General features: G+C 31.8%; 1 protein-coding gene across 1 annotated transcript in view; it reads right to left on the minus strand.

Annotated features, from left to right (window-relative positions):
- LOC107449503 (uncharacterized) overlaps positions 1 to 24,171 on the minus strand; it is a 114,476-nt gene that overhangs the window by 42,748 nt on the left and 47,557 nt on the right. Inside the window, exons 3-4 of the mRNA XM_087155848.1 lie at positions 13,211 to 13,399; positions 9,975 to 10,253 (exon numbers count right to left, since the gene is read on the minus strand). Coding sequence (XP_087011974.1) covers positions 9,975 to 10,253; positions 13,211 to 13,399 — 468 coding nt within the window. The remainder of the gene's footprint in view (positions 1 to 9,974; positions 10,254 to 13,210; positions 13,400 to 24,171) is intronic.

The raw sequence follows: 24,171 nt of genomic DNA on the forward strand, positions 1-24,171 counted from the left end.
CTAGCTATGAATTTGTTGTGAACAACCTACTACTCTTTTCAACTGTAAATAGCTTCCTCTCTTTTTTATCATGATTAATTATTAAATTTAATTCTTAAACGTCGAAGTATTTTTCAGCCTAGGTGTAATTAGTTACCTACAGCCCAAGACCTTGGAAGAGAATACTAGGTGAAGGCAGAACAAGAAGCCGAAACAAGGTAAGATTCCTTGTTCATATATATTGAATCAATAGACGTCTTTGTTTAGTATTCGTTATATGGCATCCCTGCTGGGACGTAGTTAACTTTTTTAATTTGAACACTTATTCAATTGAACTGAAAAATATAAATTAGCATTAAATTGAAAAAATAAACAATGGAGGAACGGGTAACAATTTTAAAGAAAAAAAGAGGTTTGCTTAGATCGTCTGTTACTAAAGCACTGAATGTATTAGAAAATGAACTTAAAACAGAACTGTCAGACATCAGTGTTTTAGAAGAGTGTTTGCATTTTTTTCTAAACAAAAATAAATCACTTGAATTGATTAACAAAGAATTGGAAGTTTTGTTTAGAACAGAAGAGTTTGAAGACGAATTTTCGAAATCAGAAGAGTACAGTGAAAAAGTTGTTCGTTGTAAATTCCGCGCCACCAAGAAAATTCAGGAATTAAACGAAAACATGTCGAATGAAAAATCTAAAAATAAGGAATCCTTAGGACTTGATGAGTCTACAAATTATAAAAGTGAACAAAAAGAAAGTATTCGAATTAAACTCCCCAAATTAAGCATTCCCAAATATTACGGCGAGTTAAAACAATGGCTGACATTTTGGAACAGTTTTGAGTCGGCCATTCATAACAATGACAGTCTCGATAAAATTGATAAGTTTAATTACTTAAAAGCTCATTTGGGTGGAACTGCCCTGAATACAATAGAAGGTTTTTCTATTTCTGAAGAAACATATGACACGGCAGTAAAATTATTAAAAGAAAGATTTGCTCGAACAGATATTCTTATTAACGCCCACATGAATAATATCATAAATATGCAACCATTAAAGAACTCACGTGATGTGATTGCTTTCCGAAAATTTTATGATAACATAAATACCCAAATAAGAAGTTTAGAATCCTTAGGATTAGTCTGTAAAAATTACGGAAATGTTTTATGCCCCATTCTCATTAAAATTTTACCGTCTGATTTAGTCTTAGAATATAACAGACGTGCAAGTGAAACTGAATCAGATATAAAAGAACTTTTGAGCTTTCTCTCCAAAGAGTTAAATTCTAGAGAACGATCTGCAATAATGAATCGTGCGGATGACCTTCGACCCCGCCGCTTCTCGGAATCATTTTCTACCAGCCGTAAGCAAAATATTTCCGATACTCGATTCAAATATAATAAATCAGAAAATAAAAATAAATTCATTTCCGCTTCAGAATTGATCTTTTCTGAAATAAATGAAAATATGAATAAAAAATTATGCGGTTTTTGCGACTCCTCAAAACATGAGAGTTCCGTATGTGAATATGCTAATGATTTATCCGTTGAAGAGAAAAAATATATTTTGTTAAAGAAGGGGATTTGTTTCAAATGTTTAGAAAATAAAGGCCATATTGCACGCTTTTGCCGTTTTAAGGTTGTGTGCAGTAGATGCCTAGGTAAACATCAAACTGTCTTGTGCTTTTCTAAGTTTGACCATGATATTAAAGATAAAAATAGTCCTAATTCTGAAGATAACGCATTAACGAATCAAACATCATCTGAAACTGTATATTTGCAAACATTGATTGTTCGTATACACAATAAAGGTAAAGAACACTTTATCCGAGGAATTTATGATTTAGGCAGCCAAAAGAGTTACATTAGTAAATTTGTAGCTGAAAGAATGGGATTAGAAAAATTGGGTGAAAAAGAAATTACTCATGGACTTTTTGGACGATCTCAATCAGCAGAACTGCATAATCGATTCGCTTTGCAGTTAAGTAGTAACGATAGAAAATATAGTTGTGAGTTAGTTGCTATGGATCAAACGAAAATCTGTACGAATGTTCCCAGGGCTAACAATTTTGAGTTGCAAAAAGATCTAGAGTCAAAGGATATTATTTTGACTGATATTTCCCCAAAAAGTAAGGAATGTTTACATGAAAGGAATTTGAACGAGCACATTTACTATCGGGGGCCGACGTTGCAAGGAAGCTTATAACAGATCGTATAGAACATCTCTCTTGCGGATTAGTGGCAGTAAAGACCAATCTAGGGTGGACAGTAATGGGAAAGTCAACCAATCATGATAAATTTGATAGTTTGCTTTTGGTTCTATCCCTTCATGTTAATGATGCAAAAATCACAGATTTATGGGATTTAGATACATTGGGAATTGTTGATCCTTGTGAAAAACGATCTAGAGAAGAATTACAGGATCTTGCCCTAAAACACTTTAAAGAAACTGTAACGATGGATCATGACGGGAGGTATAAAGTTTACCTTCCATGGTTAGATGGACACATACCTCTTGCCGATAATAAATCCTTGACAGAAAAAAGATTAAAGAACACGATAAGGTCTTTAAAATCAATTGACAAACTTAAAGATTATGAAAGGGTTTTTGATGAATGGGAATCTGAAGGGATTATTGAGAGAGTTGGCGAACCTGAAGCCTCTTCAACATCGAATGTTAGTTATTTACCTCATAGGGCTGTATTTAAAGAACAATCTACTACGAAATGTAGACCCGTTTTTGACAGCTCTGCTCGCACTCGAAACTCTGTTTCCATTAATGACTGTATGGAAAAAGGCCCTAATTTAATTGAATTAATTCCCTCAGTTTTCAATCGCTTCAGGGTTGGAAAAATAGGAGTCATCGCTGATATTCGGAAAGCATTTTTGCACATATCATTAGATGAGCGGGACAGAGATTATTTGCGTTTCATATGGTGGAAAGAAGGAAATCATAGAAAAGAGATCATTTATCGTCATTGCGGGTTTGTTTTTGGGATAAACTGTAGCCCGTTTCTTTTGGCTGCGACTATAGGCCATCACTTAGAACAAGCCCCTGCGCATCTTAAAGATCTAGCCACTAAACTTAAAAACTCGATGTATGTGGACAACTGCGTTACCAGTGTCGATTCTCCTCAAGAACTAGACTATTTTCGAAGTGAATCTTGTAAACTACTCGGATCAGCCAAATTTGATCTTAGAGGATGGTGTAACAACAGCTATTCTACTATCATTGCACAAAAAGACGAATTTCCTTTTGAAACTTTCAATATAAAAGAAGTACCTGTGCTAGGATTGATATGGAATACAGAAGAAGATACTTTAACTTGTGATTTAAGAAAATTGGAATTTAAGGATGAACCTGTAACGAAAAGAAGTATTCTCTCATTAGCTCACAAGCTTTTTGATCCAATTGGATTTACTGCACCATTAACCTTGATTCCGAAGATAATTTTGCAAGAATGCTGGAAAATCAAAGTTTCATGGGACTGTAAGTTGCCTGATAATATTGTTAAAGAGTTTCATAAGTGGAAAAATCAACTTTTTGAACTGCAAAACGTGAAAATACCCCGAAGATTGAGTGAGTTCACACTCCATTCAGGAAGTTTATCTTTGCATGTTTTCTGCGATGCTTGCAAAAAATCCTATGCCACCTGTGTTTTCCTTAGAGTTAAAGTTGAGAGCGATGTAACTTGCCAGTTAGTCCAGGCTCGATCTCGAGTAGCTCCGTTAAAGAACATAACTATCCCTCGTCTAGAGCTTTTGGCATGTTGCATTGGAGCAAGGTTAGCAGAATCCGTCAAAAGAGATCTGAAACTCGAAGATGTAGAAACTCACTACTGGACCGACTCCATGGATACCTTATATTGGATTAGAACTGACGTACCATGGGGTACATTTGTGGAAAATAGAGTCAGAGAAATCCGAAGATTATCTTGCCCGAATTCATGGAAATTTGTTCCTGGAAATAAAAACATCGCTGACTTACCATCACGTGGTTGCTCAGCGAAAACTCTTCTGCAGTCTGAATGGTGGAATGGTCCTGATTTTCTAAAAGAACCTGAAGAAAGGTGGCCGAAGAACGAAATATTGCCAAATATCGATACAATCAATGCAGAAAAAAGAAAGACTATAGTTACTGCTACTAACGTAAAGGAGAGTGAAAAATTTTACAACAAGTACTCATCTTATTTGAAATTGTTGAGAATAACCGGATGGATTTTTCGATTCGCTGAAAATTCAAAGAAAAAGGAAAATGACAGAACCATTGGAGAACTCAACAATAAAGAATTGAAAAATTCTGAGAAAATAATTCTGAAGTGTGTCCAAAAGGATGCTTTTGCCAACGATGGAAATAAGAGACTGAATTCTTTGAAAACAATTATTGATGATGAAGGACTGATCAGAATTAAAACTAAAGTATTTATGAGAGAAGATGATTTTAATTTTTGTCTTCCAATAGTTCTTCCCTCAGATTATACTGTGGTTAAAAATCTGATTTATTGGAAACATAAGCAATTAGGACATTGTGGAATTCAATTACTGATGTCTACATTACGTGAAGAATTTTGGATCTTGAAAAGTCGAAAAACTATAAGAAATGCCATGAAATATTGTGTCATCTGCAAACGTTTTCATTCTAAACCTCCCAATGTACCAGATGGTCTTTTGCCAGCAGATAGAGTGAAGGATGCAGCTATCTTTGAAATTGTAGGTGCTGACCTGGCTGGTCCCCTCATTTTGAAAGATGGTCAAAAAACTTGGATCTTGATGGTGACTTGTGCTATATTTAGGGCTGCTCACTTGGAACTCTTATCATCCCTCTCTACTGAAAACTTAATTTTGGGACTTAGAAGATTTATCTCACGCAGGGGAAGACCGTCAGTTGTCTACACAGATAATGGAACTAATTTCGTTGGAACACAGAACCTTCTAAAAAGCATTGATTGGGAAAAGCTGAAGACTGAATCCAATCTGTCATCAATTACCTGGAATTTCATACCCCCGTCTGCCCCCTGGTATGGGGGATTTTGGGAACGTTTAATTGGCATGATGAAGAGAATACTAAGAAAGGTTCTGGGTAAAACATCATTGAATTACGGGGAAATGGTAACAGTTCTCTGTGACTGTGAGAGTGTAATGAATTCACGCCCCCTGACTTATGTGTCCGATGATGCGGAGGAGCTATCACCAATAACACCTATGATGTTCCTACAAGAAATAAGACAGGTGGGTGTTGCAGATTTCGATGTTTTAGATCAAGAAAAATTTAAAAAATGACTTGAAATACAGAAATGAAATCTGTCAAAATCTTCGAAAGAGATTCAGAACGGAATATCTAGGTCAACTTCGTGAAACTTCTTCAAAGACCAAAACCTCAGAATCTCTGCAAGTTGGGGACATTGTGATAATTTGGAATGACAATGTAAGCAGAATTCAGTGGCCTCTCGGGCGTATTTTAAAGATTTTGCCAAGTAAAGATGGACATGCCCGAACTGCTAAGTTGCAAACCAAATCCGGAATCATAATCCGTATTTTGAAAAAACTTTGTCCTCTAGAAGTCAACAAAACAACTGAAGAAAAATTGATGGAACAACTAAAGAAGCAAACTCCTCATCAGTGTGCGCCTCTGCAAACTCGTGCTAGAAGACAAGTGCTTGTTCCTGATCGATTTGAACCCTGATGCTGTGACTTTTTTTTTGAGTTCAGTTAGTCAATCTACTGAACTCAAGGAGGGGAGTGTTGAGAATGCCTCGATCCCCCCCTAGCGGACAAATACAGAAACATTCAATTACGAACTTTTTTTCCAAGAGCGTGGTCTAGCTATGAATTTGTTGTGAACAACCTACTACTCTTTTCAACTGTAAATAGCTTCCTCTCTTTTTTATCATGATTAATTATTAAATTTAACTCTTAAACGTCTTGTGCGAAGTATTTTTCAGCCTAAGTGTAATTAGTTACCTACAGCCCAAGACCTTGGAAGAGAATACTAGGTGAAAGCAGAACAAGAAGCCGAAACAAGGTAAGATTCCTTGTTCATATATATTGAATCAATAGAAGTCTTTGTTTAGTATTCGTTATACTATTGTTATTTTTTTCATTAAATTTGTTATTACAAAAGCATAGTTATTTCAGCTATACCTGACGCCAACCTCCATATATATATATATATATATATATATATATATATATATATATATATATATATATATATATATATATATATATATATATATATATATATATATATATATATATATATATATATATATATATATATATATATATAAATATATTTTCGTTGACCGTTTCATACGTTATCCTGCTTTCGTCATTTTCTGCTGATCCGTGAAAATTACCTATACCGATAATGTTAAATTATCCTGATTTTAGGTTACCTTTTTGAAGAAAATCCCACTGTATGCGTTTTTCTAACAGATCAAAATAATTTTTCTCTTCAAAGCTTACGCATACTTTCTGGTTTTTTTTAAAAAAGAAACTTATTTATTAGCGTTTGGTAGCTTTTCTGATGTTCTTTTTATTCTATACTATTGCCCCTTTGTCTGTGAGAGGGAAATTCCACCTTGAGTCAAAATCAGTATGGGAACTTAAATTGTAAAATTTGTGAGAGGAATTTTTTCTAGCCTTTGAATCTTGGAATAATCCAATCATTTAAAGAACGTTGCATTAAACAACTGGTTAGGTAATAATTTATTTTTCTTGATTCCGTCAACCTGCAAAATGCCTTTAAAGCAAAAATAAATTTTCTGGAAGCTCTGAATTTGATTTTTACAGAGTTGCATAGTGTTGACTAAAATAAATTACAAATAATAAATAACATTACAAATAGTGAATAACTTATGCCATAGTGATAGTAGAATTTTAAGTAGTTTCTGGAATCGGACATCCCTGACGAAATTCTTACTTCCATTCCAGCAAACTCGCGGTTTGGGACCAGGTTAGGGTTTTAGCAGGTGCCTGTCTCAAGGGTCAGACATGTCCTAAAATTTAAAAAAGTGTCCTAAAATTTTTAACTTTGGTCCTAATTTTCCTAAAATCTAAGAATTCCCTTCTCACTTTCGATGTAATCAATATAATTATAAATTAAATATGTAATATTATAAATAAATAATATGAAATTTCCTTATCTGCCAGTTGTGAAGTAAAGTACATTGCTCTTGCACTATCTGGTTTTAAATGAAGAACAAAGCAGCCTTATTATGTTTTTACTTCTTATTATGTAATAATCTAAAAATTTTTAATTGTTTTTTTAGTGATAAAATTTGAAAATATTGAATTCAATAAAATTTTAACTGTAGTTGTAAAATAAAGAGAGAGAGAGAGGTGAAGATCTTCTAAAAAATTGGTGTAGTGGTTGCAAAAATGAAGTTACAAAATGCATCCCATGGAATTTTACTGTAAAGATGGATAATCAATGGTTTTCTCATATAACATCACATGATAATGAAAGCTCTCTCTGAACTTAAAAATCGCCTAATTTTCAACCGCAGATAAGACAAATTTGGTCTTTAAAAGTGACAAAAAATTTACGTGTTTAATTTAACAAATAAAATATTAAAAACGATAGATAATTTAGTTTTAGCAGCTTTAAAGAACAATTATTTATTTTCTTTATTAACTGATTATACAAAGATATTTTTAAATCATTCAGATGTTGCAAAAGGGTAAGGTATGTGCTTAACTTTGATTCCTTAATCCAATTTTATTTAACAGATTTGTTTGATGTGATTCATTTAATTTTTAAAAGGAAATTCAAAAATATATTCGAACACTAGAGAATGCTTTTTCAGAGGTAGACTTTAATTGTACATCCTAAATTGAATGAATTTGTAAGAAGTACTTTCATGAAAACTGCAGTAGAAAAGAGAAGTACTCATCTTTCCAGACGATACAGAGTAGCCCCTACCTACAAAATATGATTCTCTTTTCCTTCTAGGAATGTTAATATTTTTATGCTAACCTCCTACTTCTAATCTATTTTTAAAACATATAAATAATGAAAAAATATTAACCACTAGTATTGTACCATGACGAGGAGGTAAAATCATGTAATACGTATACGCACACGCATATATATATATATATATATATATATATATATATATATATATATATATATATATATATATATATATATATATATATATATATATATATATATATATATATATATAAGTTCAAAATGAAGAATAAAACAAGGAAAAATTATAGACATATGAAAAAAAGGGGGGTGGGAAATAATAAGTAAAAAAAATAACAAACAACATTTTATTTAAAAAAAAAAAATGAAATGTTAATTAAAAAACCGGAAAAAAAAGATATAATCTTTTCTTCAGCCCACACGATTATATCCGCAAAACAGAGTGCTTTCTGATATTGTATCAATAAAGCCTAAGCAAAATATATTAATACAATAGTGTGAGGAGCACTCAAAATTTTTTTTATAAAATAACAACAAATAAAATAGATCATAAAAAGTAAAAATAACATGTAAAAACAGATAATAAAATAAAATAAAAAGAAAAAACATTAAAAAGGGGGGACTATAAAGCGACTAGCAAAATCATAACAACTTACATGGACGGATATTTTTCAAGAATGATTTAAAAATGTTTTCGCAGAAAGATTGCCAGATTACAAAATATGAAAACAAAAGATGAAAACAAAAGCGCAAATTGAGTGTAACAAGAGGGTTTTAAAGTGTCGTTCTTGCTGCACTGCTGAAGTGATTTGTTATTCTGAGTTTTGATTTGTTAGTTACCATGATGGGCCCGAAATGGATGTGCGCAAGGTAATATTACACTGGATAATTTTAAAAATTGATCATAAATAGTTTTAGAAGATAGATGTTTATTTAAGAAAAAATATAAAATAGAAAAGAGAAACATAAATTGCCTGCTTTGCAAATAATTTTAGCCGCGGATTTGCACTATATGGATTAGCACATAGAAAAATTATTTAAATTATCAAGGAAAAAATTTTAATAGATAATTTTAACATGGATTTGCCCGAAATGGATTTGCACATGGAAAAATTAACAAAGAAAAAATTTTAGCAGATAATTTTAACCACGGATTTGCCCGAAATGGATTTGCACATGGAAAATTGTATAAATTAATAAAGAAATTTTTAGCAAACAATTTTATCCACGGATTTGCCCGAAATGGATTTGCACATGGAAAAACTGTATAGATTAACAAGGGAAATTATTTAGTAAAGGAATTTTTAGTAAATAATTCTAACCACGGATTTGCCCGAAATGGATTTGCACATGGAAAAATTAACAAAGAAAAAATTTTAGTAGATAATTTTAGCCACGGATTTGCCCGAAATGGATTTGCACATGGAAAATTGTATAAATTAATAAAGAAATTTTTAGCAAACAATTATATCCACGGATTTGCCCGAAATGGATTTGCACATGGAAAAACTGTATAGATTATCAAAGGAAATTATTTAGTAAAGGAATTTTTAGTAAATAATTCTAACCACGGATTTGCTCGAAATGGATTTGCACATGGGAAAATCATAAAAATTAACAAAAAAAAATGTTTAGTAAATATATCCACCAAAATATACGATTAATTCAATGATTTTATATAAAATTTTATTTTATTATTTATTTTATTTATGAAACTTATTGTTTTTCTTAACTTTCTTAGTGTTTTCTTGTATTTATTTATTTATTTATTATATATATATATATATATATATATATATATATATATATATATATATATATATATATATATATATATATATATATATATATATATTCGTTGACCGTTTCATACGTTATCCTGCTTTCATTCAAGTCAAACATTTCATTCAAGTAGTGAGTTGACTGTGCTAATATTTATATTAAACGATCAGATTTTTTTTATGCATAGATAATCCTCGTTAGAGCCTTATTATTAAAAACATTTCAATTAAGGAAATGAATTATTTTTCGTTGTATGAATAAAATGTACATACCTCCTGGAATATTATTTAAAATTGTTAATTCATGATCTTCTTCCTCTGTAGAAGAAACAAACATTAAACTATCATTTTCTAAATCATTTTGATTTGCTACATTATTTTCTCTCGTTATATACTCTGTAGTCTCACTTGTCTCTAAACTTAACTCATCATATGTCACATTTTTATCTAAATCTACTGTAGCTGTTGAATAAGTTGACTGAAATGTGGGCTGAAAGGTAGGTCTTAAATCTGGTACTGAATTGCTTGTTTCTTTAGATATGTCCTCACCACCTGCAAGCAAAAAAAAAATTTTTTTTTCATCCCTATTATCATAATTTTATGCTTCTACAACTCACATCTTACTCTTAGGGAGGAAATATATGGCTGAAATCTCCATCTCAGTTGCTCTATAATAATAAGTGGACGAATATTACATATAAATAAATATCATGAAATCAACTATTTGAATGAGTCGGAATAGCCTGGTTGGCAGGGAGCAGGACTCACGTTCGTGAGAACGAGAATTCGAATCCCGTCGGCTGAAGACTCCCCGTGCAGTAAATGGTGATTGGTGCACGTTAAATCAGTCGGATCACTATGTTCTCCATGTTCCTATAACAAATTATACCTCTGGGGAAACTGAATTGGAGATTGATCGTTCTGTGGTTCAGGTCAAAATTACGATCTGTAGATGTATGAGTGGGTCCGCCCTATAATCGGGTGGTGGCAGAAGTCGAAGTTTTGGCCATAGATGGCGCCACTGGAAAACAAGAATAATCTCACCCCTTGCCTTAATGGCCTACGACAACAACAAATATTTGAATTCTTAAAGCCCCTCTGTTCGCCCTCTGGAGTGATTTTGCATTTTCCACTTTCTTATATATAACCATATATTTTTCATCTCGATGATCTGACATTACATTTGGCTTTTCCAGAAGTACTTTAAAGTAGATTTATTTAATACATGCTAAAAGTAAAAACTTTACTTCTCTCATTTAAATCCTATAATTTAATTTTTTTTAAAGAAATATGCAGGGTTAATTTAATATAAATAACCAAATAAACAAGATTTGTCTTAATGACTACCCTAATACATATTTTCAGAATCCTTGTTATTATTAAAGTAAAAGAAATTTACGCATTAAGTGTCTAAACAAAGAAAATTACCAACGCAATCGAATTCTAACGAATCACTACAGAAGAAGGAATTAAAAACATCAAAATATATTTGATTGCCGTAGGAGTTGAACAGAGATTATTAAAAATGCAAATAAGTTTCATCTTGCAATTAAAATTGTTTTGATGCTTTCTGTTCCGTTTTTCCTGAATTGATAGAATTCGTCTTTTCTCATTTAAATTAACAACCGCAAATGTGCATTCATTTATTATTTCATTTCTGACAAGGTTTCTAAAAATAAATACTTCTCACGTATATATTTTCATATTTTTCTCCGTTTACTATATAAAATGAATAATTCTATATATATTTTTAATTCATATGTATTTTCTAGTTTCTATATTTTTGAACTACTATCCATCAACATTAAATCAGAGATAGAATAATCAAAAAAATCTTTACTAGGTAGGGGAGTGTCGGGCACCCCCGCCCACTGTCAATTTCATATGTATAGAATATTTTTTCAAGTCAATGGGCCATCGGACATTAATTGTTATATTAAAAAAAGATTATTTTCAAAGTTTCGAGTATTTATGCAGCTGGTAACATTGTAAACAATAGTTCTGAAAATATATTGAATACAGGACATGTTTTTCTAAATTTCATTTTTTTTAAGTTAAACTATTCTTTTTTTGGTTTATTCTTTTTGCATTATTTAATTAGATGATAAAACAATAGAAGCATACAAAAATCTTGATTATTACTCAATATTATACAGAAATATAAGCAATACTCCTTAAGTGAGCGGGGCTACCCGACTCTCCCCTACTAAAAAATTAAATGTAATACATCGCTGGCACAATTTCTATCGTGAATCAGAACTCAATAGAAAGGTTACGAGTTCGATTTTGTTATATTTCAATTGAAAGGACCCCTAAGAGCATTTAATCATAATAATTTAAAAATTGATACTTTGTCTATTAATGTTTGAATGAAAATTCGTAGATACAATATTGTAATAATTTTATTTTAGGTGTCTTCCATTTCTTAGCGTAACATGTAAAAGAAAATAAATAAATAAAAAAAAATCGACTTTTATTCACGAAAATTCCTAGACTGTATTTTATAGAATTTCCAATATGGTGTAATTCGAACTATATTTGAAAGGAAAAATCCCAATACTTAATATATGGAACATATTTCTCTTTTCTCTCTATTTTTTTTTTTTTTTAAATATAAGCGAGCTTTCTATAAGTTTTTTTTTCTTTTTTTTTAAAGCACAACTTAAAATTAAAAGAGTTATACATTAATAAAAACACGATTTACGACGTTCCGCTTGACAGAAAAGTACCGGAACGTCCAATCGCTGCTTTTACAAATTAGGTTGTAAGATTGATTTTGAGGGGATGAAACTGGGAAAAAATTATTTAAAATGATCGTTTTTCTACTTTTTTTGTTGTTGCAATTCTTTAAAATTATTTTCTATCTATTCCAGCTTCCTTTTCTCTTCTTCTAAGATCAGAAATAATAAAAATATTGAAACTTAACTAAAGGTGAAGGGCTGCTAACTAGCACACCAAATAATTTATACAGTGCTAGATAATTGAAATTTCGGGTAATTTTTCCAATAGTTTAAGACTTAATATGAGGCAGGTGGAATGAAGATACATAAACTATTGAATCATTTGTATTTAGAGGCGAGAAAAGTAACTATAAATCAAATTTGAGCTGTGATGGCTCAGGGATAGAGCTGTCACCTTCCAATGAGGTGAACCAGGTTCGAATCCCAGCGATGGCTGGTCGATACGAATTCCGCATCCGGCTTGCCCTGACCATAGTGCTGACGTAAAATATCCTCAGTGGTAGATGGATCATGGGTGAGAGTCCCCATCAGGCTAACTTTGTCGGTTTTCGTGGTTTACTTCTCCATGTAACGCAAATGCGGGTTAGTTCCCTCAAAACGTCTACCACGAGGGTAAATTTCTCCCAATACTTGATCCAGGAGTTTCCTTGTCTTTTGGATCGGGTTCAAAATGACAAGGCTATGGAGTTGAGCATTAGTAGTCGTAAACCCGAAAAAAATTGGGTCGGCTGTTATAAAATATAATAATTGCGTCTAGAGATTACTTACCACATACAAGTGTAGGACAGCATTGACCAAGTTCCCTTGCCAGAAAACAGCCTAAAGGAGGAGCAGTTGCCGTTTGGCATACTCGTAGATAACAGACAACAACTCCGCGAGTGCAGGTACAATTAAGACATGCCTCACTTGTTTCAACTTGTTGACCATGGTCGTATTTTTCTCCTTTGTACGCGCAACCTACAAATACATAGAACAATTTTATGTAAAACTAACACAAGAACTATTTTGTGTAATAGTTTACATACTCAAGAGTAGATTTTTAAATTTTTACAAAACTCTGATTTATTTTTTTTTAAAACCCCACTTTTTCCTTGTCTTGCTTTCTTGCCTTTCTTCTAAATAAAAAAAAAAAAGATTTTAGTAAAATAATCTCAATCTTTGATTTTTTTTATACATTTCAACCCTTAATTTTCTCTAATTTAGAAGGATTTTCGTTACTTATTAAAAAATCAGAGAATTACGTAGAAAATTTTACACTGCAATTACATTTTAGAGGATTTCTGTAACTTCATGGAAATAAAATAGATTTAGAATTCTATGAGGTGATGTTGAAAATTATGTTTAAGTTTCATTTCAATTGTATTAAGGATATGTTTCTAAAAATTTGCAATTAGATGACGCATAGTGAAGGGGAAAAAAAGAATTTTTCCTCTAATGATCAGAATTTACTTACTAAAAATTAAGCTTAATGGTTCAAAGGGTTGACCTAAGACATGTTAATTAAGTAGAAAAAACTATAAAATAAGTTATGGAATCAGATCCAAAACTCACTAAATAAATTTATCTTTTTCTTTTCCTCAAATTAGGATTTTTGACTATGAAAAAGATGGGTAGGAACAAAATGGAAATTTTAAGAGAAATTTCACTCTCTCACATTGTGCGCTATCGTATGTTGGTTCTTCACAAACTCAGTTGTTTTGTGGTAACTGCGTTGCGCTGATATTACGTATCATTCATAAGAAAGTTAGAGCTGCTATAGACGTAATGTAAACCCGTTCCCAAATGGTTGGTACGGGCTCTGAGTATAAAGCAAAAGACAACATTCAAGAGCATTGCTAGAAATGGAAATCTTTTTTCTTTTTATTTACGGTCGATCTGTTGCTGCATTTTCGCACTATTTATTAACAGTACTGTACTATTTATTAGGATATTTCTTCGAGAATTTTTTTAATAAAATTTTTTTTGATACATATCACTAGGGTTTGTTTTTTAATTGTTTATACCGAAGCAATAAACAAATATTGAAATTATCTCCTAATTCATCTTAGCTTAATTACTGTTAATAAATTACTATTAATTTATGGGAAATTGAAAATAAAATAATTCTTATTCATTCACTTAATTTAGTTAAAAATTAAAGCTTTGAAATTTTAAGAGAAAGAACTTATTATGCAATAACTATATATATATATATATATATATATATATATATATATATATATATATATATATGTGTGTGTGTGTGTGTGTGTGTGTGTGTGTAATACAAAAATAATGAATACTTTTGTATTAATAAAAGAATTAAAACTCTTTCGGATTCATAAAATGTCTTTGTTAAAGAGTAAGAGTAGAGATATTCTATTTTGGGAATTCAAGGCTGAAAACATACCATCGAATAATAATTAGATTTATATTTGAAAGGAGGAGTTATTTTTAGAATCTTGTCCCTCTTTCACTTCCATATTAGGAAGCAGTAAATGATTTTCCATACTGCGTAGTGTACCGTTACCCCTTTGGCTGTGATCTCAAAATTTAAATTTAGTAACGGTTACCCAGGTTATTTAGTAGACAAATATCTAATGAATTACAGAAAACTTTTAACATTTAAAACTCATTTTTATTGCACCTCTAAATCTTCAAAAACATAATTTCACACATTTCCAAATGCCAACATGGGAATAAACATTTATACATTAATTAAAACAAAAATGCAACCTTAAAACACTCAAGCATAACCTTCAACTTCTACAGTTCAAAAAAAGACATTTATAAAATAAAAATTTCATTTAACATTTCTAAAAACCCAGACTTGGTTTATGATATCTATAAATTACACTTAAATGCCGATTGTTCTCCTACACAAAAATAACACAACATAACAGTTCAGAATTTTCGGTAAATGATTCCTCTAAAAAGTTAACGAAATAAAATTTAAAGTTTTATAAGTACCCTACGGAATTTACTGCTTTCACTCTGGAACCGCCCACCGGAAAGGTAGATGAACTCATGGACAAACTCCTCGGCTAGGATCTCGAAATTTCTCCAGCTATTCTAATTTCAAGCGACTTAGGCATGTAGAAGGGGGACACCGGACGTCCAGCATAGATTCCTTCGGACTTGGCCCATCGTCTCAAAGATATCGGCTTTTGGCTAATCCCGGTAGTCCTTCCCGCTAGAGACTTCAGTTTAGCTTTCCCTAAGGTTACGATCCACCATCTCCGAGATACTGTCACGAACCACTCCTTCAGCGGACAAACTCCGTATCCCCAGGATACTGCTCTGATTAACTGCTTACTACTGGTACTGCAACTGCTACTAGCCACATTCATCGCTTCTCTTTTATCCTCCCGTCAACAAGGCGAAAGAATCTAGACTGACCTGTTTACCACGTCCAGAGTCATCCCGCATCCGGCGGACGTCAGAACCAAAACAAAAAAAGATCCCTGAGAAAAACCGTCATGAATCCACTAATACCCTATACAAGTTATAATACCATCTTCAATAAATATTAATAAATTTAGTTACATAGATTTTACCCAAAAAAATCCCTTTTTAAAAGACTAATTCAAAATTCCTAAAGAAAATATCATTATGATTGAATTTAAACTTTACCGTAGTGGTGCCATCTACAGACAAATAATCTATCTTTAAAAGTATTACAAAAAAAAAACTTATAATAAATTTCAATTTATTACAGTAGAGTTACAAAGGCATGTACGACTGGGACCGAAGTACACCAATATCTGTAGTATTTAATGTGAGACCGATTGTTTTCACATGACTCTTGCTGAATAACATGTTCCAATAACCATCTGGAGATTTGTCCACATCCCCTCCTGTGTGGAGTGGAGATGTGAAATGTTATAACCAGCAGCATACCTGTTAATAAACCTTTTGATAACTTATTATGGCTTTTTTCTGCATTTCTTAATATGAATACATCAATGATAACAGAGATGTAGCCCTGTTATTATAAGACGCCAGGATTATTCCTTAGCGGAGGAAACCTAAGCTTTTCTATCTCTGGAACTAAGCGTAACGGAGGCTGACTGCTTCGTGGAAATTTTCCCCATTCCATCACCCCCGGTTGAGAAAAATTACTGCAGTGAAAAAAGCATCGAAGGAAAGGAAGGATGAGGTTGTTTTTTCAAGTACCTGTACCTCATCGCTAGTTGGAATGGAATGTTGAAGTTGGATAGAGCTTCTTGTCACAGCCATGAAAACGTTTGATGTCTAAGATTAGTGTCTCTAAGTTGGAAGAAACATCATCCATGGTAGTGATTCGACACCGAGTGAGACTACAATTCTTACTGCTCAAGTTGTGAAAACAAAAGTAAATGTGCGCGAATCTTAATCATGAATATTCATGAATTGCTACGATTTAAGTGCGCGAAAGAAAAGTAAAAAAAATTATATATTTTTTTTTCTCTTCAACGAAATTGATGAAGGTCGACGTTGGCGAGGTTGTAAATATTTTATTGAAATTAGATTTGAGCCTTGCTCTAAACTTTTTATTATGAATAATTGAATAGAATATTATTAAGAGTTAAAGTGCATTTCTTGTGTTTATATTGCTTTTTTCTTTAAATATTATGATATAATATTGCTATTTATTGTGTATTTAAAATGTTTTTAAAGGAAATAAATGTGATTCAAACGTCAATTAAATTAGTGACGGCAAACAAAATTAAGTTATTATTTAAACTTTTGTTTCCAAATCATTTTTCTACATTAAACCGTAACAAAATTCTAAATTTTTCAGAATTTTCTTTTGAACCTAACAATGAAGAATTTTCAAACAAACTGAAAAAAATTTGTAATACTTTCAATTTTTCGGACTTAGACAAAATTTCAGACATTCTAAGTATTTCCAGTGAGGGAAATAAAGATGAAATTGCCAAACACATCTTAACTTGTTTATGCAATTTCAATTTTTAAAAAAATTCTTTAGTAATTGAAAATCCCTCTGAAGATGAGGAGGAAACTAATCAGTTTCAATGTAAACAAACTCAAACTGATTTTGAATCCCATTTACCTATTAAAACTTGTGTAAGTCAATTTACACAAGTTAGTTTAAATACTAAAATATATGCTGATAAAGAAATACAAACTCATGTTTATACTGATAAAGATATGGCAACCTATAGTCAAAATTCTAGTAATGATTTAAATAATAGAGAACCTGAAACTAAATTAATAGTTAATTTCGCTGATGTAGAAGCAGTTACCCCTATGTTTAATGGAAATCGCCATGAAAATACTAATTCTTGGTTTGAAAATTTTGAAACTCATGCTAATTTATTTAAATTGTCTGATATGCAAAAATTTTTATTTGCTAAAAGATGGTTGAAGGCTAATGCATTAACTTTAATTAGAAGTGAAACTCATTTAAATTCTTATGAAAAATTAAAAATTCTTTTGCTTGAAGAATTTGGACTTAGTTGTAATAGTGCAGAAGTACATGCAATGTTGCAAAAAAGAAAGCAAAGGTATAATAAAACACATCAATAATATTCCCTAAAAATGAAAGAAATTGCAACTCAAAGTGATATTGATGACTTAGCTCTAATCACTTACATAATTCAGGGAATGCCAGACCAAACAAATAAGAAATCAATTCTTTATGGAGCCAATAATCTTTTTGAATTTAAACAAAAACTTAAAATTTATGAAAAAATTAAAAGTGATTTAGATAAAAATAAATTTCAAAATAAATTTCAAAATAATAAGGGACCCTTTACAAAGAAAATGGAAAACCCAAAATATGACATTAAATGCTTTAAATGTAATGCACCAGGACATAAAGCTCCGGCTTGTCCTAAAAATAAAAATGTAACCCCGAATGTGACAAAACCCAAAATACATCATACAACACAGGAGAACCCATTTAATCAATGTAAATATTGCTCAAAGAAAGGACTTTTGAATCAATTTCACATGGGCTCCTCGTGTGTAAACAACCCTTATAATGAGGTTGAAGTGAACGTTCAAAATATGACAAGTAATCAGTAGCAATTACTAATATCCGGATATAAAGTTGAAAATGAATACCTAAATGGATATCAAGGGGAAAATAAATACCTAAATGAATATAAAGTAGAAAATAAGTACCAAAAGGGACGTCCGAAACAAAATAAAAATGTAAACAAAGAGATATTATTGAATGTTGATACCGGGTCAACATTGAATATAATACCAAAAGATTTGGTGTTAAAATTAAATATTCCTATTAAAAAATGTGAGGAATTAAACGTTACCCAAACGAAAGGACAATTAACACTTAACGAAATTTGTGAGTTTCCCCTTAAAATAGGCGAAATTGTTAACTCAGCTAAGTTTTTTATAATTGATACTGATTTACCATATGCTTTATTAGGGTTGCAGACTTGCAAAGATTTTTGTTTGTTTATTGACTGTGTCGGGCCAGTTGTTACTCAGTTTGGTAAGAGATTGATCACCTCTGCTAATTCTAATAGTGACAACTTATCTTTACACATTAGACAGCAAAATTGTCAAAATGTTAAGGTTAAAAATGTTGAAAAAATAAAAGTTAAAGATGTTTCGGTAAAAGTAAACATTGAAAAAAATAAGGTAAAGGGTAACAAAAATAAAAGGAAAAGGAAAAATAGGAAAAAGAAAGAATGTCCAAAAATTTCAAATGATTCGAAGATAGATCCAGGTAATGAGTGCACACATTATCAGGTTAATATCGACGAAAAAATAAAAAATGAGAGCGAGATAAAAAATGTGGACTTAAAAGAAATTTTAAAAAGTTATGATGATGTTTTTGCGAAACACAAACATGATGTAGGAGAAATCAGAATGGAACCCCAAAGAGTCAGGTTAACCTCAGATTTACCTATATCTCTAAGGCCTTACAAAACATCCCCAAAACAGCAACAAGAATTTGATATACAAATAGAGAAATTGTTAAAAAATAACATAATAAAAGAAAGTTCATCCCCTTATGCTGACCCAGTAACTTTAGTCTTTAAAAAAGATGAAAATAAAAAGAGTCGTTTATGTGTTGACTTTAGGAAATTAAACCAAATTGCAAAAACAGATTCTGAACCTCTACCTTTAATACAGTCTTTAATTGAAAAATTGTCTAATAGTAGTTATTATTCTAAAATAGATTTATCACAGGGATATCATCATGTTCGTATTCATCCTGATGACACTGAGAAATTAGCATTTGCTACTCACAATGGTCTATTTGAATACTTAAGATTACCTTTTGGCTGGAAGAATGCACCGAGCATTTTTCAACGTACAGTTCGTAGAATCTTAAATAAACATAAAATTAAATTTGCTACAAACTATTTCGATGATATCATTATATTTTCTAATTCTTATGATGAACATTTAACCCACCTCAAAAAGATTTTTGATATTTGTCAACAAGAAAACTTGAAATTAAAACTTTCAAAATGTTCATTTGTGCAAAAACAAATAAAATTTTTAGGATATGAAATTAATAAAGGAATTGTATCACCCGATAACCATAATATTGAAGTGATTAAAAAATTATTACCCCCTAAAAATGCAAAATTATTGCAAAGATTTCTTGGATCAATAAATGTTCACAATAAATTTATTGATAGTTATGCAAGTATTCGACATCCTTTAAATAACTTGTTAAAGAAAGATGTAAAATGGGTGTGGTCAGAAAAATGTCAACCATCTTTTGAACTTTTAAAAAATGCTATTATTTGTAAACCAATTTTGAACATTTTCAACAATAATCATGAATGTCATCTTTTTGTTGATGCATCGTTAGTTGGAATTGGTGCTGTGTTAAAACAGACAGATGAATGTGGTGTAGTGCATCCTGTAGCTTTTCATTCACGTTTCTTAAGGGACTATGAAAAAAAAAACTATGCAATTACGGAACTTGAATGTCTTGCTATTGTAGATTCTTTAAATAAATTCCATCATTATCTTTTTGGCCAAAAATTCACCATACATACTGACCATGCTGCTTTAGTTTGGCTAAAACATGTTAAAAAATTAAAAGGTAGATTATTTAGATGGTCATTATTGTTAAGTATGTATGAATATGATATTAAATACACAAAAGGTTCTACTAATTTTGAAGCAGATTGGCTTTCGAGAGATGCAACACATTCACTTGTCAAAATTGATGGTAACAATAATAATGCTCATGTTTCACATTTGTTAAAATAGAATGAAATTGTTGAAGCTCAAAGGAAAAAAAACTTACAAGGTAATTTTGTTGATGTCAATAATGTTTTATGTGTACGTAAGAAAAATTTTACTAAAATAGTTGTTCCATTTTCGTTAAGATTAAAACTTCTGCAAAGTGCTCATAATAAATTTAATCATCCAGAAATGCAAAAGATGATTAACTTAATAACCCCTGTTTATTATTGGAAGAACATAACTTCAGATATAACAAAATTTTGTAAACATTGTCATACGTGCCAACTAAATAAAAAACCGCGACAAAAAAGATTTGGATTATTACAATCCTTACCCCCTGTTAATCAGTCTTTTGACTTGCTAGCAATAGATAGTGTTGGTGAATTGAATTACTATAATTCAACAAAAAAATATTTAACTTTAATTATTGACCACCTCACAAGATACATTTGGGCTTTTGCATCAAAATCCATTAGCTCAGAAACCTATACAAATTTTTTACATCAAATTTTTCAAAATCAAATTCCTAAATCCTTGCTTAGTGATAGAAACGCTGCCTTTACTTCTTCTCATTTCAAAACGTTTTTGAAATATAATAAAATTCAACAATTATTGACAACTGCACATCATCCGCAGTCTAATGGCAAGGTAGAACGCCTTGGTCAAACAATAATTACGAGTTTGAAATGTAAAATCAATGAAAAACCCACTAAAACTCCCTGGCCTACTTTGTTAAAGGATATAGTTTATACTTATAACTTAACTCCCCATTCTGTAACAAAATTTCCACCTGCATACCTCATACATGGTAGACTCCCCTATGAAAATCCCTTAAATGAAGGAATCTATCCACCTGTTGAGGAAGCAAAAAAAATAGCAATTCAAAGAACTAAAGAATATCATGAAAGAAATAAAATCTACTATGATGCTAGATTTTTAGATATAGAATTTAAAACTGATGAATTAGTTATGTTTGAAGAATTTACTTATCCTAATACGAGGAAGTTGTCACCTCCTTTTAGTGGACCGTATAAAATTCTTCAAAAAATTTCAGAAACTAATTACAAAATAAATAAAAAGAATAATTTAAGTAAACGAAATTTTGAAATAGTACATGTATCAAAGTTTAGAAAATATCCCAACCCACAAATGTTGAAATTAAATCATGAATAGAGTCCAAAGCAAAAGAAATTTTTTTACTTTCTTCAAGGGAGGAAGTAAGCCCTATATTTTTGAGAGATCCGAATGACGTGTGGAGATGTTTACCTCTACATCATTTTGATGTGAGGGCGATGTAAGTTGAACTTTTTTTCTCAATAAGGTGAGAAAAGTTTTTATAAACTATTTTTATATTGTCCAATCTGGATCTCTCATTTTCCCTCTGCTTCATGAAATTCTGTTTTCCTCCATTTTAACGAGGAATACAGACTTTCATCAAGTAAATAACCCCTTTTAACCACACAGAATCTTAAATTCTGAATAAATGACACTTGTTGTCCAGTTCGTTTCCATAAAAAGTTGTATATTTTTGTGAGAAAAAATTTTTGAAAATTTTAGTAGAATAGTTTATAAACATGTTTCATTTTTCTTTCTGTTTAATTGACTAAACAGATAAATTGCATAATCATGTTTTTCATATTTTCGTCATTGTAAATAATTTTTTTTCTTCTCATAATTGAAAAAATATTATTTGTATTAGGGAAAAGGAACAGTCGTACCAACCTAAAGTTTAAAAATTTAAAGTATTCCAAATTTTTTTATTTTGGCTAACCAAAATTTTTTTTTTGGGGGGGGGGGATGTAATACAAAAATAATAAATACTTTTGTATTAATAAAAGAATTAAAACTCTTTCGGATTCATAAAATGTCTTTGTTAAAGAGTAAGAGTAGAGATATTCTATTTTGGGAATTCAAGGCTGAAAATATACCATTGAATAATAATTAGATTTATATTTGAAAGGAGGAGTTATTTTTAGAATCTTGTCCCTCTTTCACTTCCATATTAGGAAGCAGTAAATGATTTTCCATACTGCGTAGAGTTACAAAGGCATGTACGACTGGGACCGAAGTACACCAATATCTGTAGTATTTAATGTGAGACCGATTGTTTTCGCATGACTCTTGCTGAATAACATGTTCCAATAACCATCTGGAGATTTGTCCACATCCCCTCCTGTGTGGAGTGGAGATGTGAAATGTTATAACCACCAGCATACCTGTTAATAAACCTTTTGATAACTTATTATGGCTTTTTTCTGCATTTCTTAATGTGAATACACCAATGGTAACAGAGATGTAGCCTTGTTATTATATGTACACTGGTGTGCAAAACTTAAGCAACAAGTGGTTTTTCGGCCACAGCTCCCCAACAAAGTATAAGATAGCCATGAAATTGCAGTATAATATGCACGCAATTCAGTAGAAAGATTATTTGTAAGCAAAATTTAGAAATAAAACGTCGTAGGTGATGCAAGTGTACGTAAACCTTGCGGGTCGGCGAGCGCAGGTCAAAGCTGTGATAAAAGGATGAAGAGCATAGTAGTTAAAGACATTCGCTGCAAGTGCGAGTGATTTGTTTTGCGAAACATGTCTTCAAGAAATCATTTAGACGACTTTACTCGAGGAAGAATGATTGGGAAGCTTGAGGAGGGGCGTAGTGTGACCAGTGTCGCCGAAGAGTTCGGGATCAACAAAAGTGTTTTTTCTCGTGCTTGGAATGCCTTTAAAACTACTGGTACAGCTGTTCGGAAGGTTGGTGGTGGCGTCCAAGGAAAACAACACCAAGAGATGACCGTTACATTGTCCTCCAGGCGAAAAGAAACCGTTTTCAGTCAGCGAGCGCCATATATCAGCAACTGTGCACAGTCACAGGACGACAAGTATCAAGATTTACAGTGGCCAGACGCCTCCACAAAGGTGGCTTATTTGCTAGACGTTCTGAACGCTGCATACCTTTAAAAATTAGCCATCGGCGGCACCGTTTAGAGTGGTGCAGAGAACACGAAACCTGGACACCTCATCAATGTAGTCGCGTCCTCTTCACAAATGAGAGTCGTTTTAGTGCTACAATCGATTCTCAACGTTAGTTGATTTGGAGAGAGGTTGGAGCTCGATTTCATCCCAATAACATCGCGGAAAGAGATCGTTACGGTGGTCCTGGAGTTGTCGTCTGGTGTGGCATTAAGTTGAACGGGAGGACTGAGCTTCAGATCTTCGACCGAGGTTCTGTAACTGGAGACCGCTACTGCAATGAGGTAATCCTACCCCATGTGCGTCTGTTCCGAGGGGCCATTGGACCAGACTTCATTTCTATGGATGACAATGCCCGGCCACACCGTACTGCAAGTTCGTACTGCACCGTTGTATGTTCAAGAGCTACTGGAAAGTGAAGATATCACACGAATGGATTGGCCAGCTTACTCTCCAGATCTGAATCCCATAGAGCATGTGTGGGATGCATTAGGGAGACGTCTTGCGACACGACAGTTTCCTCCTGGTAACACCCATCAGCTGAAAAATGCGTTAAAGGAGGAATGGAGACGTTTACCCCAAGAACTCCTGGATAA

Source organism: Parasteatoda tepidariorum, chromosome 12, assembly GCF_982258835.1.
Source record: "Parasteatoda tepidariorum strain Cologne lab strain chromosome 12, Ptep-v5.0, whole genome shotgun sequence".
NCBI lineage: Eukaryota > Metazoa > Arthropoda > Arachnida > Araneae > Theridiidae > Parasteatoda > Parasteatoda tepidariorum.